The sequence below is a fragment of the Epinephelus lanceolatus genome, chromosome 24, assembly GCF_041903045.1.
Source record: "Epinephelus lanceolatus isolate andai-2023 chromosome 24, ASM4190304v1, whole genome shotgun sequence".
NCBI classification, from domain to species: domain Eukaryota; kingdom Metazoa; phylum Chordata; class Actinopteri; order Perciformes; family Serranidae; genus Epinephelus; species Epinephelus lanceolatus.
In genome coordinates this window covers 21,204,896-21,226,440 of record NC_135757.1, presented here as the reverse complement: position 1 = coordinate 21,226,440, position 21,545 = coordinate 21,204,896, and the positions used below count along the sequence as shown (strand labels likewise).

The 21,545-nt window shown below is 38.3% G+C and overlaps 1 protein-coding gene across 1 annotated transcript; it reads left to right on the top strand.

Annotated features, from left to right (window-relative positions):
- The first annotated feature begins 862 nt into the window (after nt 1-862).
- LOC117250202 (high-affinity choline transporter 1-like) lies at nt 863-12,365 on the top strand. The gene is made up of 8 exons (XM_078165803.1): nt 863-1,058; nt 1,222-1,335; nt 4,432-4,587; nt 6,365-6,513; nt 6,607-6,750; nt 7,094-7,247; nt 9,262-9,476; nt 11,529-12,365. Exons 1-8 carry the CDS (start codon nt 875-877, stop codon nt 12,042-12,044), a joined length of 1,632 nt encoding a protein of 543 aa, XP_078021929.1. The 5' UTR covers nt 863-874; the 3' UTR covers nt 12,045-12,365.
- Nucleotides 12,366-21,545: the final 9,180 nt, after the last annotated feature.

Sequence of the window (21,545 nt, the reverse complement as noted above, 5' to 3'; positions counted from 1 at the left end):
TCTAAAAAGTTTTGATAAAAAAAAAAATCTGCTATATTTTCATGGGAAAAAAATCTACTCTTTTTTTCCTGAATTATTATTTCAGACTTCTTAAAAAAACAAAAGCACATATTTTTTTTTTCCATAACAGTTTTCCTTAGTTAATGAGATTTCATTTTTCATGGAGAGAAAATCTACTTTTTCTCTCTGAACTAATAAGATCATTATTTCAGAAATCTGAGAAAAGTTTTAATTGTTAATTCAGAAAAAACAAAAATGAATGTATATTTTCTCTCTCTCTCTCTCTCTCTCTCTCTCTGTACACACACACACACACACACACACACACACACACATATATATATATATATGGCTTTTGTTAAAAAAAATAATGTTTGGATCAAAGCATAGTGTGCTTTCTCAGGGAAGGACATTTTATGAAGTCACAACTTGGTTACATAAAGAGCAGTACCTCTACCCTGATTTAAATGAAGACAAGGTAACGACAACAGGAATATGTCAAGGACACTTTTGTTTGTGAGATATGCCAGTAAGTAATGCCCAGACTTGTCAGTGTAACACTTGTGACTCATTTGTCTGAATATTGAGAGAAAAACAGATTTCCAAAAGTCCAGATTGTTAGTGTCTGTAGTTTTTAAGTTATGTTTGTTTTTCTGGTCCCAGTCTTTTTTTAAATCTGGCTTCACTGCATCCAAACAGCAACCATGACCTTGACTGCAGCTGCCTGTTACATTTTGGATGCTTCATATCACATTACATTTCTATGTTTCATTGACTCTGCATTTACCCACTCATTCCTTGTTGTTAGCTCAGTGTGTCTTGGTAACTTGCATGTGCTTTTTCCAAGCTTATTATCACTAGAACATACTCCACAATGGCTATCCATATACCGGGTCTGATAATGATGGTCATCTTCTACCTGCTTGTGCTGGGAACTGGCATCTGGGCATCTGTAAAATCGAAGAAGATGGAGAAAACCGCACTCAATGGATGGATTGAAGTGTCTTTTTTGGCTAACCGCAGGGTCAATTTGGTAGTGGGAGTCTTCACAATGACGGGTGAGTTTTAGTCAAGCAGAAACAACCTTGAACTGGCTTTGAATAAAGAGTTATTTAGTGTTTACAACTATAATCATAAACATTACTCATTGTATTATTAATAGTGATTCTTGACCTGAAAGATATGACTGTGTTTTCTTTGTACATTTATTTCCTGCTGCAGCCACCTGGGTCGGAGGTGCTTTTATCATTGGATTGGCAGAGACAGTTTATGACCCCACAAAGGGACTAATCTGGGCTCTTATTCCTCTGCAAATGTCAATTTCCTTTATTATTGGTAAGATCCTCTTAAGAAGGTATTCACATCCAAAAAAATCATATGAAGCAGTGCTTGAAGTGGGCTAGTACATAGCACCAATACGTCTACATTTTATTTTTAAGTGTACCTTGAATTTTTCTTGTGCATCAGTGCTTCTCACAAGTTGCTGATTCTCTTTTTTGCCCTTTCCATATCAGGTTCTCCAACCTGTCCTCATTCCTAGATCGTCAAATACCAACAAATTTTCACACCATTCAGTGTGTCACAGCAACACATAAGGCACCCTTTAGCATATCTGTGTGACAAGTAACACATTATAACACATCCAATGTTGTGAAACAAGTTCAGTTGCGTTTAGGCAACCCGGTCTCACTCTGACCCAGTCATTGAAATCCGGTGCTTGGGCGGGCTTGGGTGACTTGCAGCATCAGACACTGATGAAAAAAGCCATCCTGTAAGTTAGCATGATACATGGCCAGTCGTTGTTATAATTTAACAGCGTCCAGCAGCGTCAGGGGAAAATGCGGAAGGACAAAAACAAAAGTTAGGGTGCCGGAAGTCCAAGTGGAGCAATGGGAAGGGTGGTAAATAGGTCCGACATCACCGACTTTTACCAGGGAGAGCAGTGTTCACGTCCCGTAAGATTATAAAGCCAAACCATGTTCTTTTTTCCTAAACCCAACCATGCGTTTTTGTTGCCTAAACCCAACCATGTGTGTTTGCTGAAGAAAACAAAACAAAACGTCAATTTGTTGTGTTGTACCAATGTAATGCGTTTATCTTGAAAAATACTGTATGGTAATGTTAAATTTCCTGTGAAAACAGAAGTGTACTTTGAAAGAAGATATTTGACATGGCGTCCCAGAACGTCAACAACCAACGCACCCAGGGGACCTTTCACATTGTATCTGGACATGACAAGTCCATGACCAAACATTTATGGGATGAGGTTGGAGTAAGAATGTGTTGGTTTGGGCAACAAAGCTACTTGATCGGGCTTAGAAAAATACGATCATGTTTGGGGTTGAAAGAAGTACATTTGTTGTGTCATCTAAGTGACATCAAGGTTCGACAACTGTACATAAATTATGTAACGTTACATTAAAACAACACCAGACACGAACTGTGTTCCAGTTTTGTTTGTCCCATCCACCTCACCTTCCTTCCACCGTACGTAGACTTCCTCATTCTTTACACTACATCAGTTGATCTTAGCATCAAGTATTGCCACAAACAACATTTCATGCCAGGGACAGACTGGGACTAAAAAACAGCCCTGGACTTTGACTCGGCCCAGCCCACAACAACTGGTGCACGGAAACTCATCAGCCCCAGACACGGGTGTCAAAATACTTAAATCTTAACACATGACACTATACCTTCCAAATTATAGCAATAGCACCGATGTGGACTAGATGTTGTGTTAAGAGCATAGTGTAGAATACTCACTGAGAAATAAATGACACAGTCCAGATGTCTCTCTGCTGAACAATACAATGCAGGTGATTGCCTGAAACAGGCCCAACATCTATGGGCCGGCTGGCATCCAATTTAACCCTATGGGCCCTAGGCGTTTTTGGGGTATTTTTACTGCCTTTACTTTTAAGCTCATAGCACAGTCATTATAAAGGCTACATACACATGCTATATCTTGTTTTTTTTCAGGACAATGTGGGCAAAAATGTGTTTTATCTGAAAGAAACATGCAATATTTACATCTAAGATCATAGAAAAATAGTCAACCAAGTGCAATGATGTCCTCCAAGATAATATTTGCCACTTTGTTTGCAGTAAACAAAGTTTGTTGTTGTTTTTCAGTTTCAGTTATATACTGGGGGGGGGGGGCATTTTGGGCATTGGGGGGACACATGTCCCCCTCAATGTATATGGTGACTACGGCCCTGTCAGCATGCATAATTAGGCTGCAGTTGTCTGGGTGCGCAAAGGTGAAGTGGCTGGTCTTGTCATACAAAGTTTGATGGAGTGTCAACTGGACAATATGGAGATATTTGCATCTTGAAAGCCGGACTACAAATGTGGATAGACAGGGAGAAACACACGCAAGCCTAAGACGTGGTAAGATACGATATTCCTCACTATATGAAGTGACTGATAACAAGATCTGTATAATGGATTGTAAAGAAATTCGTCAGGTTTTTATTTTGTAGACAATTAATCTGGATTTATAGCATGATGGGATGACAGCACAATGATGTGTGTGGTATCATTGGAAAGCTCTGCTCCTTTCATGTGATATGCGTGGCATTTCTGTGCGAGCCTGCATTCACGAGTAATCCATCCAAGAGTAATGTGTGTGCAAAGCTGTATGAAAGCTGTTATACATAGTTTTAGTGTAAATTTATCATTCTTTTTCGCTGTGAAAACATTGGACTACCGACAAGTGCTTGGTCTTGTCGGAAAGCCACAATTGCGCTGTTTCACGTGATATGCGTGGCTTCTCGCTATGATGCACGGTTGCGGGGAAAATCAATAGAGAAGAACAGGTGTGAATTTGGACGCACTATGCGTCGTTCGGGCCCATAGGGTTAAAGGCTGCCACCTAGTGGACTGGACGTGGAACAGTAGATTATCAGGGAGAAATAGGAAAAAAAAATAAAATAAAGGTGATGACTGCGTGGCGGCTGCCAGCCGTCCTGGAGTACCGGCCGTTCTGTGATTCTCCAGAACCTCCAGATGGCCAGTCCGCCCCTGTATCATGCTGATGTTTAAGGGCAGCATTTTCGTCAGTGTCTGATAGTCACTGCCCAAGCTCCAGATTTCAATGACTTTGGAGTGAGACGGGGTTGGACAAAGTGTAGGTACTTGAGACCCTAGAAATAAGAATGGGATAGGTTCTCTGGGCGATTGATAATAGCTGGGTGCACTACATACCCAGGGGGTACTACGTGATGCTCACCTGGGCCTGTTCTTGCCTGCCTGCTTTCTCCGTCTACGGTTAGTCCAAGAAATGTTACATTACATAATGTTGGCCTGCCTCCAAAAAGGCAACACAAAGAGAACAAGAACAGTCAGAAGACAACACAACAGAGCTGTACAACTGTACAGCTGAATTGTAAAGTTACACACTGCTATGCTTGCTGTCTCTTTTTAAAGGCGGACTGTTCTTTGCAAAGCCAATGCGGGACCAAAACTACATCACGATGATGGATCCATTTCAGAGAAAGTATGGGAAGACACTGACGGGGCTTCTTGCCATTGTTCCATTCATCAGTGAACTGATGTGGGTTCCTGTCACACTGATTTCTCTGGGTAATATAAAAACACAAACACTTTGTCGCATCTGTCTCCAGAGGTTATTTACTGTTTCTCAGATCCCATATTATGTGTAACTGTGTATCGCCCACCCAAACACAATGCCATCTTCCTGACTGAGTTCCCTGAGTAGTTTTTCAGTTTTAAACTTTAATTTTCATGTGGGCACTCAAACCAATGCCAGCATTTCTTGGAACAATAGACTCCTTTAACTTTATTCAGCATGTTTCTGGTCCAACTCATAACCATGGCCATACCTTGGACTTAGTATTTACACTTAGCTTGACTATTTACACCTCTGTATTAAACATTTTTCGTCCCATCTCCAAGCTCCCATTCCTGTCCAAAGTACTGGAGAAAACTGTCTATTCACAGCTTGTGTCTCATCTACCTAACAACAACATCATGGAGACTTTTCAGTCAGGTTTTAGTGTTCGACACAGCACAGAATCTGCCCTTCTTAAAGTGTCAAATGACTTACTGCTGTCTTTAGATAGAGCTAAATGTGCCATTTTAATAATATTAGACCTCAGTGCAGCCTTTGGCACTGTTGATCATTCTATATTATTGAACCGTCTTCAAGAACTGGTTGGCATCCAGGGAACTGCCCTCAAGTGGTTTGCCTCCTAGACAGATCTTTTTCTGTTAAGACTGGGGGCCTCTCCTCCTCATCTGTCCATATCACTTGGTGTACCTCAAGGTTCCATCTTAGGGCCCATTTTATTTGCACCATACATGCTTCCATTAGGCTCCATTTTCCACCAGCACAAAGTCTCTTTTCAATATGCAGACGACACACAAATTTATCTTCCGTTAAACCCAGGGGATTCCAGCTCCATCACATCCATCCTGAACTGCCTCCAGGATGTGAAATCCTGGATGGCAACAAACTGTCTTCAGTTAAACAAAAACAAAAAAGAGATTTTATACATATGTATATATATATATATATATATACATATGTGTGTGTGTGTATTGTTTTTGGTCCCCTCAACAACACAGCCAGCATAGTCAGTCACTTAGGACCACTCGTACCATATGTTCATAACCATGCCAGGAATCTTGGTGTCATTTTTGACTCTGCCTTTAAATTTGACAGACAAATCAACACTGTGGTGAAGGGCTGTTATTTCCAACTACGAAACAACGCAAAACTCAAGTCCATAATCTCACACAATGACCTAACCACTGCATTCATCTCCTCAAGGCTGGACTACTGTAACTCCCTATACTTGGGTGTCTGCCAATTATCTTTGTCTTGTTTGTAGCTGGTGCAGAACGCTGCAACAAGACTTCTCACTGGTGCCAGGAAAAGAGACAACATTACACCAGTGCTAGCATCCCTGCACTGGCTACCCATCAAATTCAGGATTGATTTTAAGGCTCTTGTATTTGTTTTTAAAGCCATACATAGACTGGCACCCCAGTATATCACTGAGCTCCTCTACCTCTACTCCAACTCCTGACCTCTTAGATCCTTGGCATATTGTCTTAAATCTTAAAATGTACATGTTTTCAATGGCCTTTGGTTGTTTGTGGTGATTTTAATATTTTAGCATTTCATCTTATCTTTTCATGTTTGTAACTGTTCTTACCAGTTTTATTCTGTTTTATATTTGTGTACATTTTATATTGCTATATATTTGTGTGTCATTCTTTTATCTTGCACAGCACTTTGTTCAGCTGCGGTTGTTTTTAAATGTGCTATATAGATAAACTTGATTTGATATAATTTGTTTATAATGATAAACTTGGTATGTTTTACTTCCAACAGGGGTCACTGTTAGCGTCTTTGCCGATCTGCCCTTAAGTCTTTGCGTCTGGATCTCTGCTGCTGTTGCAATCACCTACACTGTTCTTGGAGGTATCTATTCAGTTGCTTTCACTGATGTCATCCAGCTATCGTTGGTGTTTTGTAGCTTGGTAAGTTTAACACTAATAAGGCAGTTTTTCCAACATATATTTAGTTCTGTTTTTTTCTTACAGACTTTAATGTAAGAATTTCTCTGTTTATAGTGGCTCTGTGCTCCCTTTGTGTTGGTCAGTGACGTTTATACTGACATCAGTCAAACAGCATTCAACCACACATATCAGGCCCCCTGGCTTGGCCATCTTGAGTCTGATGAAGTGTGGAGATGGATTGATAATTTCCTGGCATTGGTAAGCTGACGTTGTGTAAAACTTTTGAAATTAATATTTAAAGAAGAGCACTTTTTAATGTCCTAAAACATTAAGCCGGCAGGGATCTTTATGATCTCACTTATATCTACTCAGCTGAAGCTAAACTATACGTTTTATTTGTTATTTCAAAACTTGTGTGAAAAGTTGTATATAACTTTTTGTGGCTCCAGAGGGAGCCATGTAAAGTCTGATAAATTCAGATGCTGCAGTGATGTCACTTTGAGTTGGCCCTTTTTAAAATTAAGTGCAATACTAAATTTGTAGAGCACTCTTTCAAATGTGAAACAAAAAATTGGACATATGGTTTATTGTGTTTTCACAGAGTGTTGGCAACTTGGCATTTCAAGACTTCCATCAAAGAACTCTGTCTTCCAACTCCACATCTACAGCCAGAACGATCTGCTTCATAGCCGCAGGGCTCGTCCTTGTTCTTGGAATTCCACCAGTGCTGATTGGTGCCGTCGCCGCCTCAACAGGTATATCTGACAGACTGGGCCGCAGCAGGGTTGTACAGTGTGTTATTTTGTCATGACTTAGATTTTGTTATTTTTTCTTTACCTGGCAGATAATGGCCTCCATACATGATGGTCCCTTAAAGGAATACTTCAACCCATCAAATTCCCATATGTATATTAAATACTAACCCCGAATTATGTTTAATTCATCAAGAAAATATTGTTTTTCTCACATGCATTTATGGTGAACAAAGAATCAAAAAACTGAGAGTTCTTAATGAATTGAAGTTATAGGGGTCCACATATAACAATAGTAATTTTATATCTTAACTTTTGTTTACAACCTCTCACACAACTCGTGCAGCATAATCCAAAAAAGTTGGGCATTCAATGTTGGTTTTCGGCCTTGTCCGTTACAGGCAGAGATTTCTCCAGATTGCCTGAATCTGTTGATATTTTTTATGGTAGATGTAGAACATTTCTGATTTTTATTTCTGTAAATTGTTTCTTGGACACTCTTCTTTTTTTAAAACAAAGATTTACTCCATGGGGTTCCTAGTACATCCCCAGAGAGACATGTTGAATATATATATATATATATATATATATCTCAACATGTATCCATGACTATTTGGGGGTGTACTAGGAACCCCTGGAGTAGTAGATCATTATTATTATTATTATTATTATTATTATTATTATTTTTATATGGATAGGGCAGAGGGTAATTTTGATTTTTGTCTTATATATTTTGATGTCATTTTTACCCTGTAGCATTTTGGAGGCCTTGCTGTATTTACTAAGAAATTTCCTATTTGTTTATTGATGCTTCCCATGTAAAACATATCCCTACAGGTTCATTAATGTAACCTGCAAGATTTGGAAATGCATATTTTTGGAGAATGCAATTTAAGAATAAGGACTTAAACATTTTTTCTTTAGAACTTACCTATTTAATGTAAACATTCAGGGGTATGATTATGATTGACACTTTGCAGTTTTTCATTTTTGATTATGTATTTCTCCATCTCTGTATATGATATTGTAGACTGTCACACTGCAAATTCGCAGCCACTCCTACTTAAGAGTGTTTTTCAAAACTGTTTGCCTGATGAAGATCTCCTTACTGAAATGTTGCAGCATTAAATCATTATTTTTGCAAGTTCTTCTTTTCTACAAGGATTGTAGATGGTGAAATCTTAAATTTCTTGTAATTGTACATTAAGAAACATTCATAAACAGTTGGAGTATTCATCTTTGCAGTTTTACACAAAGTGGTGAACCTCACTCCATCCTCACTTGTGAACACCTGAGCCTTTCAAGGATGCCCCTTAATATCCAATAATGAACCTATCACCTGATACTAATTAACCTGTTTAGACAGTGTTTCTGAGCATTTCACAACTTCTCTAGTCTTTTGGATCCCCCCTTAAGACTCTTTTGGAATGTCTATATGTCTAATAGGTCAAACAAGATTCTAAGATTATTACACTCTGCTTTTATTCATGTTTTACACAGAGTCACAACTTTTTTAGAATCTGGGTTGTAGTTTTACTGTTCCCCTTTAATTTGGGATTTTTTTTTCTTTTTTTGGATACTTCATTTACTGGAGGCATGTAGAAAAACCAATATATAGCCTTGGCATGTTAAGGACCTCGTTCCAGAGTTAGCATTCATGCCATGTCTTTAATTTCAAAATTCTAGTCTGTTTTATGACGTAATTTTGAAGTAACAATAATGATAATACATTTTATTTATAGGGCGCATTTCATAATACTCCTAGACATTTTACATTAGTTAGAAATGATCAACAGTAACACAGTTGAAATCTTTTCCTGAACATGTAATTTGCATAATTCTTCTTCTTTTTTTTTTTTTTTTTGTGAGCTTTTTCCGGACAGGTATTTCACAAATTCCTAACTATACTGATGTTTTAATCACTTTATTTAAACACTAAATCATGATGAAACTGACCTAAACTGAACTGAACTATCTCAGGTGCATGTTAGCTGAACAGCGTCCTTTCATGTTTCAGACTGGAATTTGACCTCATATGGTTCTCCTTCTCCATATGAGCGAGGGGAGACAGCTATGGTATTGCCCATCATCCTTCTGCATCTTACTCCTACTGCCATTTTCATTGTTGGCATGGGAGCTATTGCTGGTGCTGCAATGTCATCTACTGACTCTTGCCTCCTGGCAGCAACCTCCATCTTCACCACCAACATTTACAAGATCATTCGACATCAAGTAAGTTTAGTTTATTTCAGTTATTTTCCAACTTATAAACGTTCAAATACACTGGTAGATAGACAATAAATAATCATTAAGTTTGTGCTTTTTTAGCATTAAAAAAATACATATATGAAAAATAATCAATTAATTAATTAAAAATAAATAAATAAACAGGAAAAAAACAGGACCAAAAAGGTGTACGCTGAAGTCTTAGCTTATTACACCTCCCCATTTAACAATCATTATGTTTGTTAGCACCCTTCAAATTATACAGAGCAATAACAAATTGACAGCAACTAAGTATATACACATTGGCCTATTGTCCATCCAAATATCCCACACACTTTTCATGTAAGTTTCTAACCCATTCCATTAATTCACTCCACAAACTGAAACACATCTTTGAACACAGTTTCCTCTCAGTTCATACTGACATTCCCTTATTTGAAACAACCTCTGGATACAGTTTGGTAACATACTTTTGTATGCTTTGTATGTCAGTGATGCTATTTTAAAATCTACAAGTTTGCCACATTTGAGTGCCTGTGAATTTATGAATAATGTATTTGTCGGTTCATGATAATCCACTCCGTTTATGATTCTGATGGCTCTCTTCTAAAGCAAATAAATCGGATTTGTGATCATTTTTCCCCAAACCTCCACCCAGTAAGTAATGAATGGAAATATGAAAGAACGATATAGTATATGTAATGAAACTGAGTTAAGAATGTTTTTGTTTTATCTAATATTGTAATGGACTTTGATATTTTGTTTTTAATATATTTAACATGCAAACTGTATAATTTGTGATCTGTGACAACTCCCAAATATTTGTTCTCATATAGTCTTTTATTTCAGTATTATCTATCATAATTTGTACTTTGTTATTGTTTTTCTGATGTTCAAATATTATATTTCCTCCTGAGACCCTGCATCCTCATATGAGGACATGACATTTTGGGTTTGCTGTACCTCATACTTAATTCTGCTTAACTTGGTCTACAGTCAATCCCAACACAAATGTGGACAAGGTATAAAACCTGATCCAATGTTATGGTTGAAACTTCTTTATTTGTGCTTAATAACATCTGTAGTTTAAAACTGCACACGCATTTGACCAATTTAAGCAACCATAATAAGCTAAGACACTGTTAATTAAAAACTACCTTCATTAAAAAGGACATTCCAAGCTTGGTGTAGAGCAAGAAAAATTCACACAAATCTAGAAAATGACAATCACAAGACTTTTAGAAATGTCTCTAAGAATATATATGAATAGAAATATTTGCAATTTTGTTTTGCATGGCCATGTTCAGGTATTGAAATAAACTGTTTTGAACAGTTTTAGACTTGCACAGTGACCCCTCAACCATAGCGTTACAAGATGTAGCATTGTTTTTAAGTTTTGTTATTGCAGAAAACATAACGTCATTGAAACAAACTGTTTTATACTTCATTACACACTTTTGATCATTAAAAATAAACCCACTGTCCTCATATGAGGACAAAAAGGAGGACAAAAAACACTTTCTGTTCAAAGACAATTATTAGGTTTTTATACTTATAAAGTCTTACTAATTCCAAATAGCTCAGAGAAATTAAAAATGCATGCTAAACAAAAGTTGGAGTCTCAGGAGGATATTTAGTTTTAATTACATTAAGTGATAACTTGTTAATGTTGAATCATTGTTTTAAAATATCTAATTTTGTTTCCAAGGTATCAAGAAAACAAATTTATATCAACAGCGAACATAACAAAACTTAAAAACTTGGACACATTACAAATATCATTTATGTACAATATAAACAATGTTGGACCTAGCACTGACCCTTGTGGAACCCCACATATAACCCTCAACAAGTCACACTTATTATTGTTTATTTGCACATATTGATGTCTATTTTCAAGGTAGTTACTCAGCCATTTGTGAGCTGCTCCTCTAATCTCATATCTTTTCAGTTTGCTCATTTATAGTCCATGGTCAATCGTGTCAAGACAGAAAGATGGGAAGGAAAGTATGCAAACTTTGATATTTTAACTGAAACGCTTCTTGCCGTTTTCTCCAGGCATCAGATAAAGAGCTGCAGTGGGTGATTCGCTTCTCCATAGTAGTTGTAGGGATTGTGGGAACATCTCTGACCTACCTGGACAGCAGCATCTTAGCATTCTGGATCCTGAGCTCAGACTTGACTTACACCATAATGCTCCCACAACTGATCTGTATCCTCTTCGTCAGGGTGTCCAATGGCTATGGGGCTGTTGCGGGCTATGTTGTTGCTTTTGTGATGAGAGTTTTGTGCGGAGAGCCCATGTTCAATCTTCCTGTGATCCTGCAATTCCCAGGTTGCACTTTAGAGGATGGTGTTTACATTCAGCGCTCTCCCATCAAGACCATTTGCATGCTGTCTGCTCTGGTTTCCATTCTCATGGTTTCATATGTGGCCTCACTCCTGTTTAACAAGGGGATCCTTCCCAAGAGGTGGGACGTGTTTGAGGTGAAATCCCAGGGAGCACCAGCAGATGGTGCCAGAGAAGGTGATGGTGAAAAGGTTGATGAACCAATGCTTGAAACAGCTTACTAATTCAGCTTCTGTTGAATTTATGTTTGATTTCATTTTTGTAACATGGTTGTTGGTTCCAATGATGTTCCAGGGCTTCTGTGGGGACACATTGCTACCCATCCAACCTTTGTATGCGGGGCCCATGGGGGTAGTAAACGAGCTGAAAAATGGGCCCTAAATGGGATTGTCCAAGGGTTCCATAATGGAACCATGCCAATTGCCTAGATGGGTGGGTTTACTCAAGTGGGCCAAAGATAAGATGCCCATTTTGGGCCCATACCCACTTGGTGCCCACTACCTGTAGCATAACCCATGTTAAACCCACCCCTGTGGGCAACTAGTATTGGGCCATTATGGAACCCATAGGCAATCCCATATAGGGCCCATTTTTTAAGCATGGGGCCCACATACAAATGTTGACCGGGTTGCCAAAGAATCTGAAGAACTTATAGAAACAAGTTACTCTTCAAAGACTGGTGTCTTTTACTCTATTTCTATCCCTTCAGCACCTCTGCTTCCACACATGATTAACAATGACACACATAATATAAGCATAATGATTCTGATACACATCAGTAATGCCAGTGTGTTTGATTTGCAAATGATTTTTATTGTATGTTTTTAATGAAATACAGAAATGTCAGATTTCTTTACTTGTTTTTAAGAAACATTGCACAGTCACATAATGTGCCTTAATCATGAAATACACCCAATTTTGCAAAATACTGCATAAAAAGATGAAAAGCAATCTAAATGTTTCCTTGTTTTATTTTGTCCTTCATGAATATAATTTCACAAATTATGTCCTACTTTTATTCCCTGTGTGGCTTGAAGAAAGGTATTCGCACATATAACCATCTCAGATGCAGGTGCGTTGGAAAATATCTATGGGCTGAAATATGTGCCACCAGAAACTGAATTTGAATCATTTATATTTGAATTTGAATTTCTGAACTTGAATAATTGCATTGAAAAACTGAATTTGAATCACATAATTTGAAATTGAAGTGTTAATTTGAATCATTGCATTGAAAAACTGAATCTGAATAGTATAATTTGAAATTGAATTTATTTCTATATAGCTTCACATACAGACATCCGGGTAGTGTAAGGATGAAGGCCAATCGGCACCTACGTTTATGAGCACGTAGGAAGAAGCGCTCGCCTTGATCCATAGACCATGGACAATGGCCCAATTCCAATCCGATCCCTTACAGACTCACTGACTTAGAGGCACGTTCATGTGAAGTGCGTGAGTGTGTGAGGGCTGTCCCATTGTCAAATCGTCAAGTCAGTGAGTCAGTGAGTGAGTCCTTTATGCCCCCTTACCTAGGTCAGCATCAATGCAGACTTACGGTAAGGAAACTACTCACAGTTCATAGCGTTGTGACGTCAAATATAGGGAACACCGGAAGTGTTATTTAAAAAAAACGAAAACAGTCGGCAGATATGCAAACGGTAACGTTATGGAAGGAGAGCGAAACAAGGATTTAAGATGGTACATAAACACACATGAAGTCAGAGGAATACCAATGGTTATATTCCACACACAAAGAATATCTATCTATCTATCTATCTATCTATCTATCTACATATCTACATATATATAGCCTATTCAAAGAGCATGGATACCAAGAGGCGAAGCTCCGTTGAATTTTTGCCAACAGCCACTAGGGGCGCTGCCGCCATTTTGGACTGTTGAGCCTGGACTGTTGCGCCCAGACAACGTGCAACATGTCAAGGAGAGAGGAGGAAAAAAGTAAAAGAAAACAGGGTAGTGCAATTAACTGCAACAACTATCAGTGGAACACCCCGCACCTGGCCTTCCACCATTTCCCGAAGGATCCCGACAGGTAAGAACTCCTGAGGTGTAAGTTTTAAAGTGTTTTAATATCAATTTAATATGCCAGTTTTGGAGGGAAGATAACACTTGTGATAACATTGTGTTTCTAGTTAAAATATTTATTTATTTATTTATTTATTTATTTTTTTTTGTATTTTGGCTTATGGGGTGATTTTGAAGGAGTAATTAAGTTAATCTCATAAGTGGATGTAATATGTAGAGATGCCATCTCGGCCGTTTTTCTTCGTTTTGTTTTTTTAAAAGTCTATATTTTGCTTTACAAAAACGCGAAAAGGCAGCTGTGACCAAGCCATCACGAGGTGAGTAGCATTATAAGCATAATTAATAGCGATATACTTCAGTTTGTCTGTGTGTTTTTGTATGCAAGCGGGTCTGCTGCGGTCTGCTGACAGTCCAAAATGGCGGCGGTAGGACGAAACCATGGGCGAGTCTGTTGCTATGGGGCGTCTCTGGTTTTATTGAGTTTCGCCTCTTGGTATCCATGCTCTTTGGCCTATTGTCTATGGTCTATGGATCAAGGCGAGCGAATCTTCCTACGTGCTCAAAAACGTAGGTGCTGATTGGCCGAAGAGGAGTCCTGTGTATCTGCGCTCGATTACTCTTTCTTCATCCTTAAACTACCCGGATGTCTGTCACAGTAAACTGAAATTTAATTTTGAGAACTGAATTTGAATTGTGAGAACTGAATGTGAAGATATATAGAAATAAATTCAATTTCAAATTATATTTTTAAGATTCAGTTTTTCAATGCAATGATTCAAATTAACAATACAATTTCAGATTATGTGATTCAAATTCAGTTTTTCAATGCAATTATTCAAGTTTAGAAATTCAAATTCAAATATAAATGATTCAAATTCAGTTTCTGGTGGCACATATTTCAGCCCATAGTTTCAACCTCACAGTTCAGACAGGGCTTGGAGCAGGAGAAGATTTATTTCCCTACTCCAGTAGAAGTAAGAATACTACGCTGTAAGAATGCTCTGTTACAAGTTAAAGTCCTGCAATGAAGATTTTCCTCAATTAAAAGTATGTAAATGCACTTACAGTATTAAAAGTAAAAGTACTGCACTGGAAAAATGTCCACTTTCACTGTACCAGTCTGGTATTATATATGACATCATTAGATTATTAAAAAGCTGGGTTTCAATTCAATTCAATATAACTTTGTTTATCCCAAAGGAAATTATTGTGCCAGAGAATGCTTCAAATTACGGTAACACTAAGTACAGTAACAACAATTTAACAATTCACAACCAGTAACAACAGAACAACCAGTGGTTTCCCACAGTCAGGGTCACTCATCACGGGGAAATTGTTACAATTGCTTATCCTGTAGTGTGACTGTGCATGCATGTACGTGTGCATACATGTGTGTCAACTAACACATATATAGAAGACAAGCAGCAGTGCCAGGCAGATATCCACAGAGCCTGCAAGCTGAGACACACAATAACACTGAGGCAAGGCAGGGCAAGTTTATTTGTATAGCATATTTCAGACAAAATGCAACTCCAAGTGTTTTACATAAAAAAGAAAATAAAATGATTTTAAGAAAGGACAACATGTAAAGGCAACACAAAGCAATAGTACATCAAAGAGGATTCACTACTATGTTTAAAACAACTTTTCTACCAGTATTCCTAAAATACAATAGGAGAGGTCGTGGTATGAGAGGCTCCAGGCTGCAGCCACATGTTGATATGTTGCTATCCAGGTCATAGGTCAATTCTGAAAATGAAAAGGTCCAAACCATCAGGTGCACAGGGGCGAAAACGGAGGAAAGAGGAAGAGGGGAGAAGAAAGCCAAGTATAGAGGTATGCATTCCCTGTCATCTTTGATATTTAAGTTTTAATCAGAATCGGGTTTGGGTTGGGTCCCAAATATAGGTCTTTCTCAGTATCGCCTAGGGCAGCCAATGAGCTAGAGCTGGCCCTGAATGCTATATTGAATATGACATAACAACGAGTAGTAGTAGTATTGCCTATGACTGAGAAAATAATATTGCGCTACATTAACAAGTGAACATGATATTGAAGAATAATCTTGCACATGATGTTGTGGAAAATATAATATTTGAGTGTTGTCGTTTGATAAGATGGAGTTCATTGTTAACTATTAATTAATGACTATCTTCATTATGTATTTAACGTGCTTAATATTTCCTCAATTGATAATTAGGTTTGTAAAAATATTGAAAAGAGTGAAAAATGGTGTCATGAGAGCCCAAAGAAACACATTTACATTGTTTGTTTCGTCCACAGCTAACTTGTACATGTTTAGTGTGTAAAAATCTTAAATTATTAAGTACTGTAAAACTTAACCAACCCAATAAAACGCCCAGTCCCTCTTACTAGCCTGGTGTGGCTACACATTTTGACAAATAAACCCCTGTCTCAATTAGAAGCCTGGTCTGGTTGCCAAGCAGCTGATTTTTATAGAAGTTGTTTGGATGTATAAAACAGGTTTTTTGCTACCCACTTCAGCTAAGGTTAGTCAGCTGCTTCGACGGCACATAGATATAAGTGTTTAAACTTTTGTCAGTATAGAGATGCTTCACATTGTTAGCTTGGTTAGATTCTCCACAATTTAATCGTTCAGTTCATTTCACTGAAACTACAATATGCACACCGAAGAAGACAGTAATTCATTGAGATTTACTGACTTGGTAAAGAAGACAGATGGGAAAAAAAGTGGTGATTCCCAACAGCTGAAGTGGCCATAAAGTATCAGAAGAGGTTTTCATAATATTCAATCCAAGTTGTGAGTGTTGTTTTAACAGGATAAAGTGGTGTTGTGTTGGTGCCATAAAATGACGTAACTCACTCACTCTGAGGTGGTCTGTCAGAGCTAGATCAAATGAATGATTCATTATTGTTATTCAAAGCCTAATTTTGAAACAAGTAATATTCACACTGGTTTAAATAAAAAAAAAAAAAAAGATTTCCCATCTTTGTTGAGAAACAGTTTTGTGTGAAAGGAATTAAAAGCCTGTCCCAAATACAGGCCTGTTGAGTTCAGTGGTTTAAGCTTATAACAGCTTTAACTATTTAAGTTTTACAGTAACTAAAGCTGTCAAATAAATGTAGTGTCGAGTAGAATTAGACAGTGTCATGTGAAGAAAAGACTCCGATCTGTATTTACAGTGACATTACACCACTGCTAATGCTAATGCTAATGCTATATAATCTCTCCTCTTTTTTTTTGCAATACAGTTGATGTAAACATATTTATATATTATAGTAAAGAGGTTTCGGTTAACTGTTCAGAAACAAGTTGATGTATCCATATTCATGTCAAAATAATCTTACTTTTCCAAATTGTTGGGGCATTTTTAAAATCACAACCTTTTAAATGAATGTACTGTACATTTTCCTCAACACCCCACATTCACCACAAAACCCTAATGCAGCTACTTGGGTTGTCAGTTTATGACCCCACCAGGGGTCTGATCTAGACTCATCTGCCTCTGCAACTATCTGTTTTCTTTGTCATCGGTAAGTCTCTCTTCAATATAAATCAGAATCTCATTATAATGCTTTGAACTTTAATCTTGTTTTTCAAGAGGTGTGTCTGTAAAATGTCACATTCTCTTTAAAATTTACAATGTCAGATGCATATGCATCAGGTCAGGGACATTATTGAGCCTTTATGCTGTTTAAGAATGTTTTAAATGAATAAGAAAACCTGTGTGTCTGAGGTGCACTTTTCTGACCATGTAAGCAGCTTGTGGTGATGATTGTTGAGATTCATAGTGCAAAGTTGGCTTTATCTCAAAACAACATTCTGTTCACACTCTCATACACACCCTGTTAGACAGGAAACTGTTCAGTGAATTCGAAACAAAAAAGCCTTTAAACCAATAAAGTCGCGGAGTGACTGGAGATGACACCACCAACCCGAGACTATCTTGCAGTGGCATTACACCAACTGTGACTGAGCAATCTTTGATCCTGTGATCCTGGTCAAAAGTGAAAAGTCATTCTCATGAAAGCCATATCTCAAGAATGCCTTGAGGGATTTTCCTCACATTTGGCACAAAAGTCCATTTGAACTCAAAGGTGAACTAATTAAACATTGACAGTCAAAAGTCAAGGTCATGGTAATCTCGTAAAACATGTTTTTTGTCATAAGTCAAGAATTCTTGCGGTAATTGTGAAAAGATTTCACAGAGATGTGTAACAGGATAAAATGATGACAGGATGAAATTTATATCCAAAAGGTCAAAGGTTTCAGCTTCACTTCGACATCATAATGTTCTGTATACATTTCTGGCCATTATTCAACTTCATAACTCGGGAACAGAAGGGGAGACATTTGGTCAGATACTGAACTGGTATTACTAATCTTAAAACTGTGCTGACTGTGTAGATCTTCTGTGCTGCATCCGTGTTTTCACACACATGGATGTAAACTGTAACTGCAACTTAATTCTAGTTAAACATTTGCCTGGTTTTAATCATTTTTACATACACGTGCATCACACGCTATGTGTACCCCATCAAGTGCTGTAAGGGGAACCAAAAAAAGGAGATGATCATTAGTCATAATCATTATTAACTAAACCTGAGATGAATTGCAACTACAATAGGCACCTTTAGGTGTATATACATGCCTCGTTTTTTGCGTGCTCAAATTCATTGTTTTCAATGAGGATTTCAATACGGAAAAGTTGATCATTTTGGTGCAGAGCTTTGCATCTGTTCCACAGACGATAGGCCTACACAATTATAAACAGCACCTGGAAGAATGTCAGCTCTGCACTCAGGATTAAGGTTACATAGGCCCTGTCCAAATACCCGCACTTGCGCCCTTGTGCCCCTTAATAGCGTGCTCCCGCTAAGGGGCGCAAGTGCATAGGGTCCCAAATTGTCGTCTGTTGTTATCAAGGGGTGCAAACCTGCGCCCTTAATGCACCCCTTCCGAAAGTGCGCATCAGACCTCACTTCGCTGAAGGATTTTACCCAGAATCCTCTGTAGTGTCGTGACGCCGTAACACTGCACAGCTGGCCGGTACAACTCACCATCTTCAAATGGTAACTGACGTGTCCGCGAGCCGTTAACTCCGACTGACAACAACCGTTAGAGGAACATAACATCAAACAACACGCTGTGTGGACTTAATAATACATGATAGGGCGTTAATAATGAAATAATATACAGTTTACAGTTGACCTGAGGTTTGTATGATAGTCCACATCACTTTACAGTTTTGATTGTGTCTTTAATTATTATTATTTTATTACCGTATGTCTTTATAGTTTATTTCATATCACAATTTACCACAATTTATCCAAGCAAAAAACGTTTTAATAGTAATAATGGTAATCTAGGCTACGTTAACGGTCCGGGAGGCAGACACCGTCTCCACATTTAAGACTAGACTTAAGACTTTCCTCTTTGATAAAGCTTATAGTTAGGGCTGGCTCAGGCTTGCCCTGTACCAGCCCCTAGTTAGGCTGACTTAGGCCTAGTCTGCCGGAGGACCCCCTATAATACACCGGGCTCCCTCTCTCTCTCTCTCTCTCTCTCTCTCTCTCTCTCTCTCTCTCTCTCTCACTCTCATCCTATTACTGCATCTTGCTAACTCGGCCATTCTGGATGTCACAAACTCGGCTTCTTCTCCGGAGCCTTTGTGCTCCACTGTCTCTCAGATTAACTCATATCTCAGCGGTGCCTGGACAGTGTGACGTGTGTGGTTGTGCTGCTGCCGTGGTCCTGCCAGATGCCTCCTGCTGCTGCTGCCATCATTAGTCATTAGTCATACTTCTACTGTTATTATACACATATGACTATTGTCACACAAGTATACTGTCAGATATTAATACATACTTTCAACATATTGTACCACAGTAGCCAGAACTATAACTATAATATTATTACTTTCATTAATGTTGTTGTAAGCTACTGTCATTACCTGCATCTCTCTCTCTCTCTCTCTCTCTCTCTCTCTCTCTCTCTCTCTCTCTCTCTCTGTCTCATTGTGTCATATGGATTACTGTTAATTTATTATGCTGATCTGTTCTGTACGACATCTATTGCACGTCTGTCCGTCCTGGAAGAGGGATCCCTCCTCAGTTGCTCTTCCTGAGGTTTCTACCGGTTTTTTTTACCCGTTAAAGGGTTTTTTTTGGGGGAGTTTTTCCTTATCCGCTGTGAGGGTCTTAAGGACAGAGGGATGTCGTATGCTGTAAAGCCCTGTGAGGCAAATTGTGATTTGTGATATTGGGCTTTATAAATAAAATTGAATTGAATTGAATAGAGTAAAAAAAGATGTTACAGCTAATATACACATTATTAACAGGTAAATTCAAGAGTAAAATTTAATTTAATTTACCTGTTGGTTGGGCATCAGCATCAATACTTGGATCTGATGTAGATGCCGCCTTCTCCTGTGGCTCCTAATCCTCCTCATCATTGGCTGATTGATTTATCATTTGCAGCAGCAGTGCTGCGAACAACGTTATTTCCTCTATCGCCATGTTTCGTCTCCTAGGAGACGGACCAGCTGGACCCAAACAAAAGTGATGTACGCAACTGTCCCAATTCTCCTTTTTAAACAGCATCGATCCCTTGCGAACTTACGCCCCTAACTGCATTTTTGGCAAGTGCACTTCAGGGAAGACCTCAGGGCGCAAGTGCGGGTATTTGGACAGGGCCATAGGCTATGATAAAGTACTTGTTATGTTTGCTTAGCAACCTCAGATGCAACCTCCCGCTGCGCTCTTGTAAGCTGGCTCAAAGAAGGCACATTTATGGACTGTACACATGCCGCGTCTTTATCCCCCTGGAAAATGCAAGTTGGGCGCTGGGTGCTAGTCTTGTGCCTTTTTTGAGCCAGCTTTCAAGAGCGCGGCAGCAAGTTGCCTCTGAGATTGCTAGGCAACCTTAACAAGCACTGTATCATAGCCTGTTTACCTGAAATCCCGAGTGCAAAGCTGATCTTCTTTCAGGCGCCGTTTATATGTGTGTAGCCCTATCGTCCGTGGGACAGGTGTAAAGCTCTGCACATAAATGATCAACTTTTCCATATTTATCACAGACTGAATTTTTAAGGAAGAAGGGAAAGTTATCTGTTCCTCGTCACATGACATGTGGTGCACGCTGCTGCATTCCAAAAGTTGAGCTCGGTTTATCTCACAGCGCAGCCATCGTGCCCTAAAAAATGGGTGATCAGGAATGTGCGCCCCGTGACAACATCGATCTGGCATTATTAACATATATATATATATTTTTTTAATTATTGATTTTTAAGTCCAACATTTAGTCAAAACAGGAACACTGCAAGACATTTTCTAACCCTCCCCATATCTCCATGGCTAAAAAAAACAACAACAAAAAAACAAAGACCCAAGAAAACTGAGAATATCAATATACAACAAAACTGAAACAGGATTAAATTTATCAACATACATTATAAATAAATAGATTAATAAAAGTTAAATAGATAACCTATTCCTGAAATTCATTTTACGTGATGTGCGAGATCAGTCCTTGGGCATTGTCCACTTTTAATATAGTCCAAGAATGGGCTTCATGTTTTCAGGGTATCCTGATGTCCTGAGAATCTAGATATGACTTGTTCATAACTTGCTATGTTGGTCATTAATTCGATACAGTTTTTAAAAGATAAAGGTGAAGGGGTTTTCCACTGTCT

Coding starts and splice junctions, on each gene's coding strand:
- LOC117250202 (XM_078165803.1), top strand. CDS start 875: ATGGCTATCCATATACCGGGTCTGATAATGATGGTCATCTTCTACCTG. Junction 6,514..6,606: donor CGTTGGTGTTTTGTAGCTTG/GTAAGTTTAACA, acceptor CTCTGTTTATAG/TGGCTCTGTGCTCCCTTTGT. Junction 7,248..9,261: donor TGCCGTCGCCGCCTCAACAG/GTATATCTGACA, acceptor TTCATGTTTCAG/ACTGGAATTTGACCTCATAT.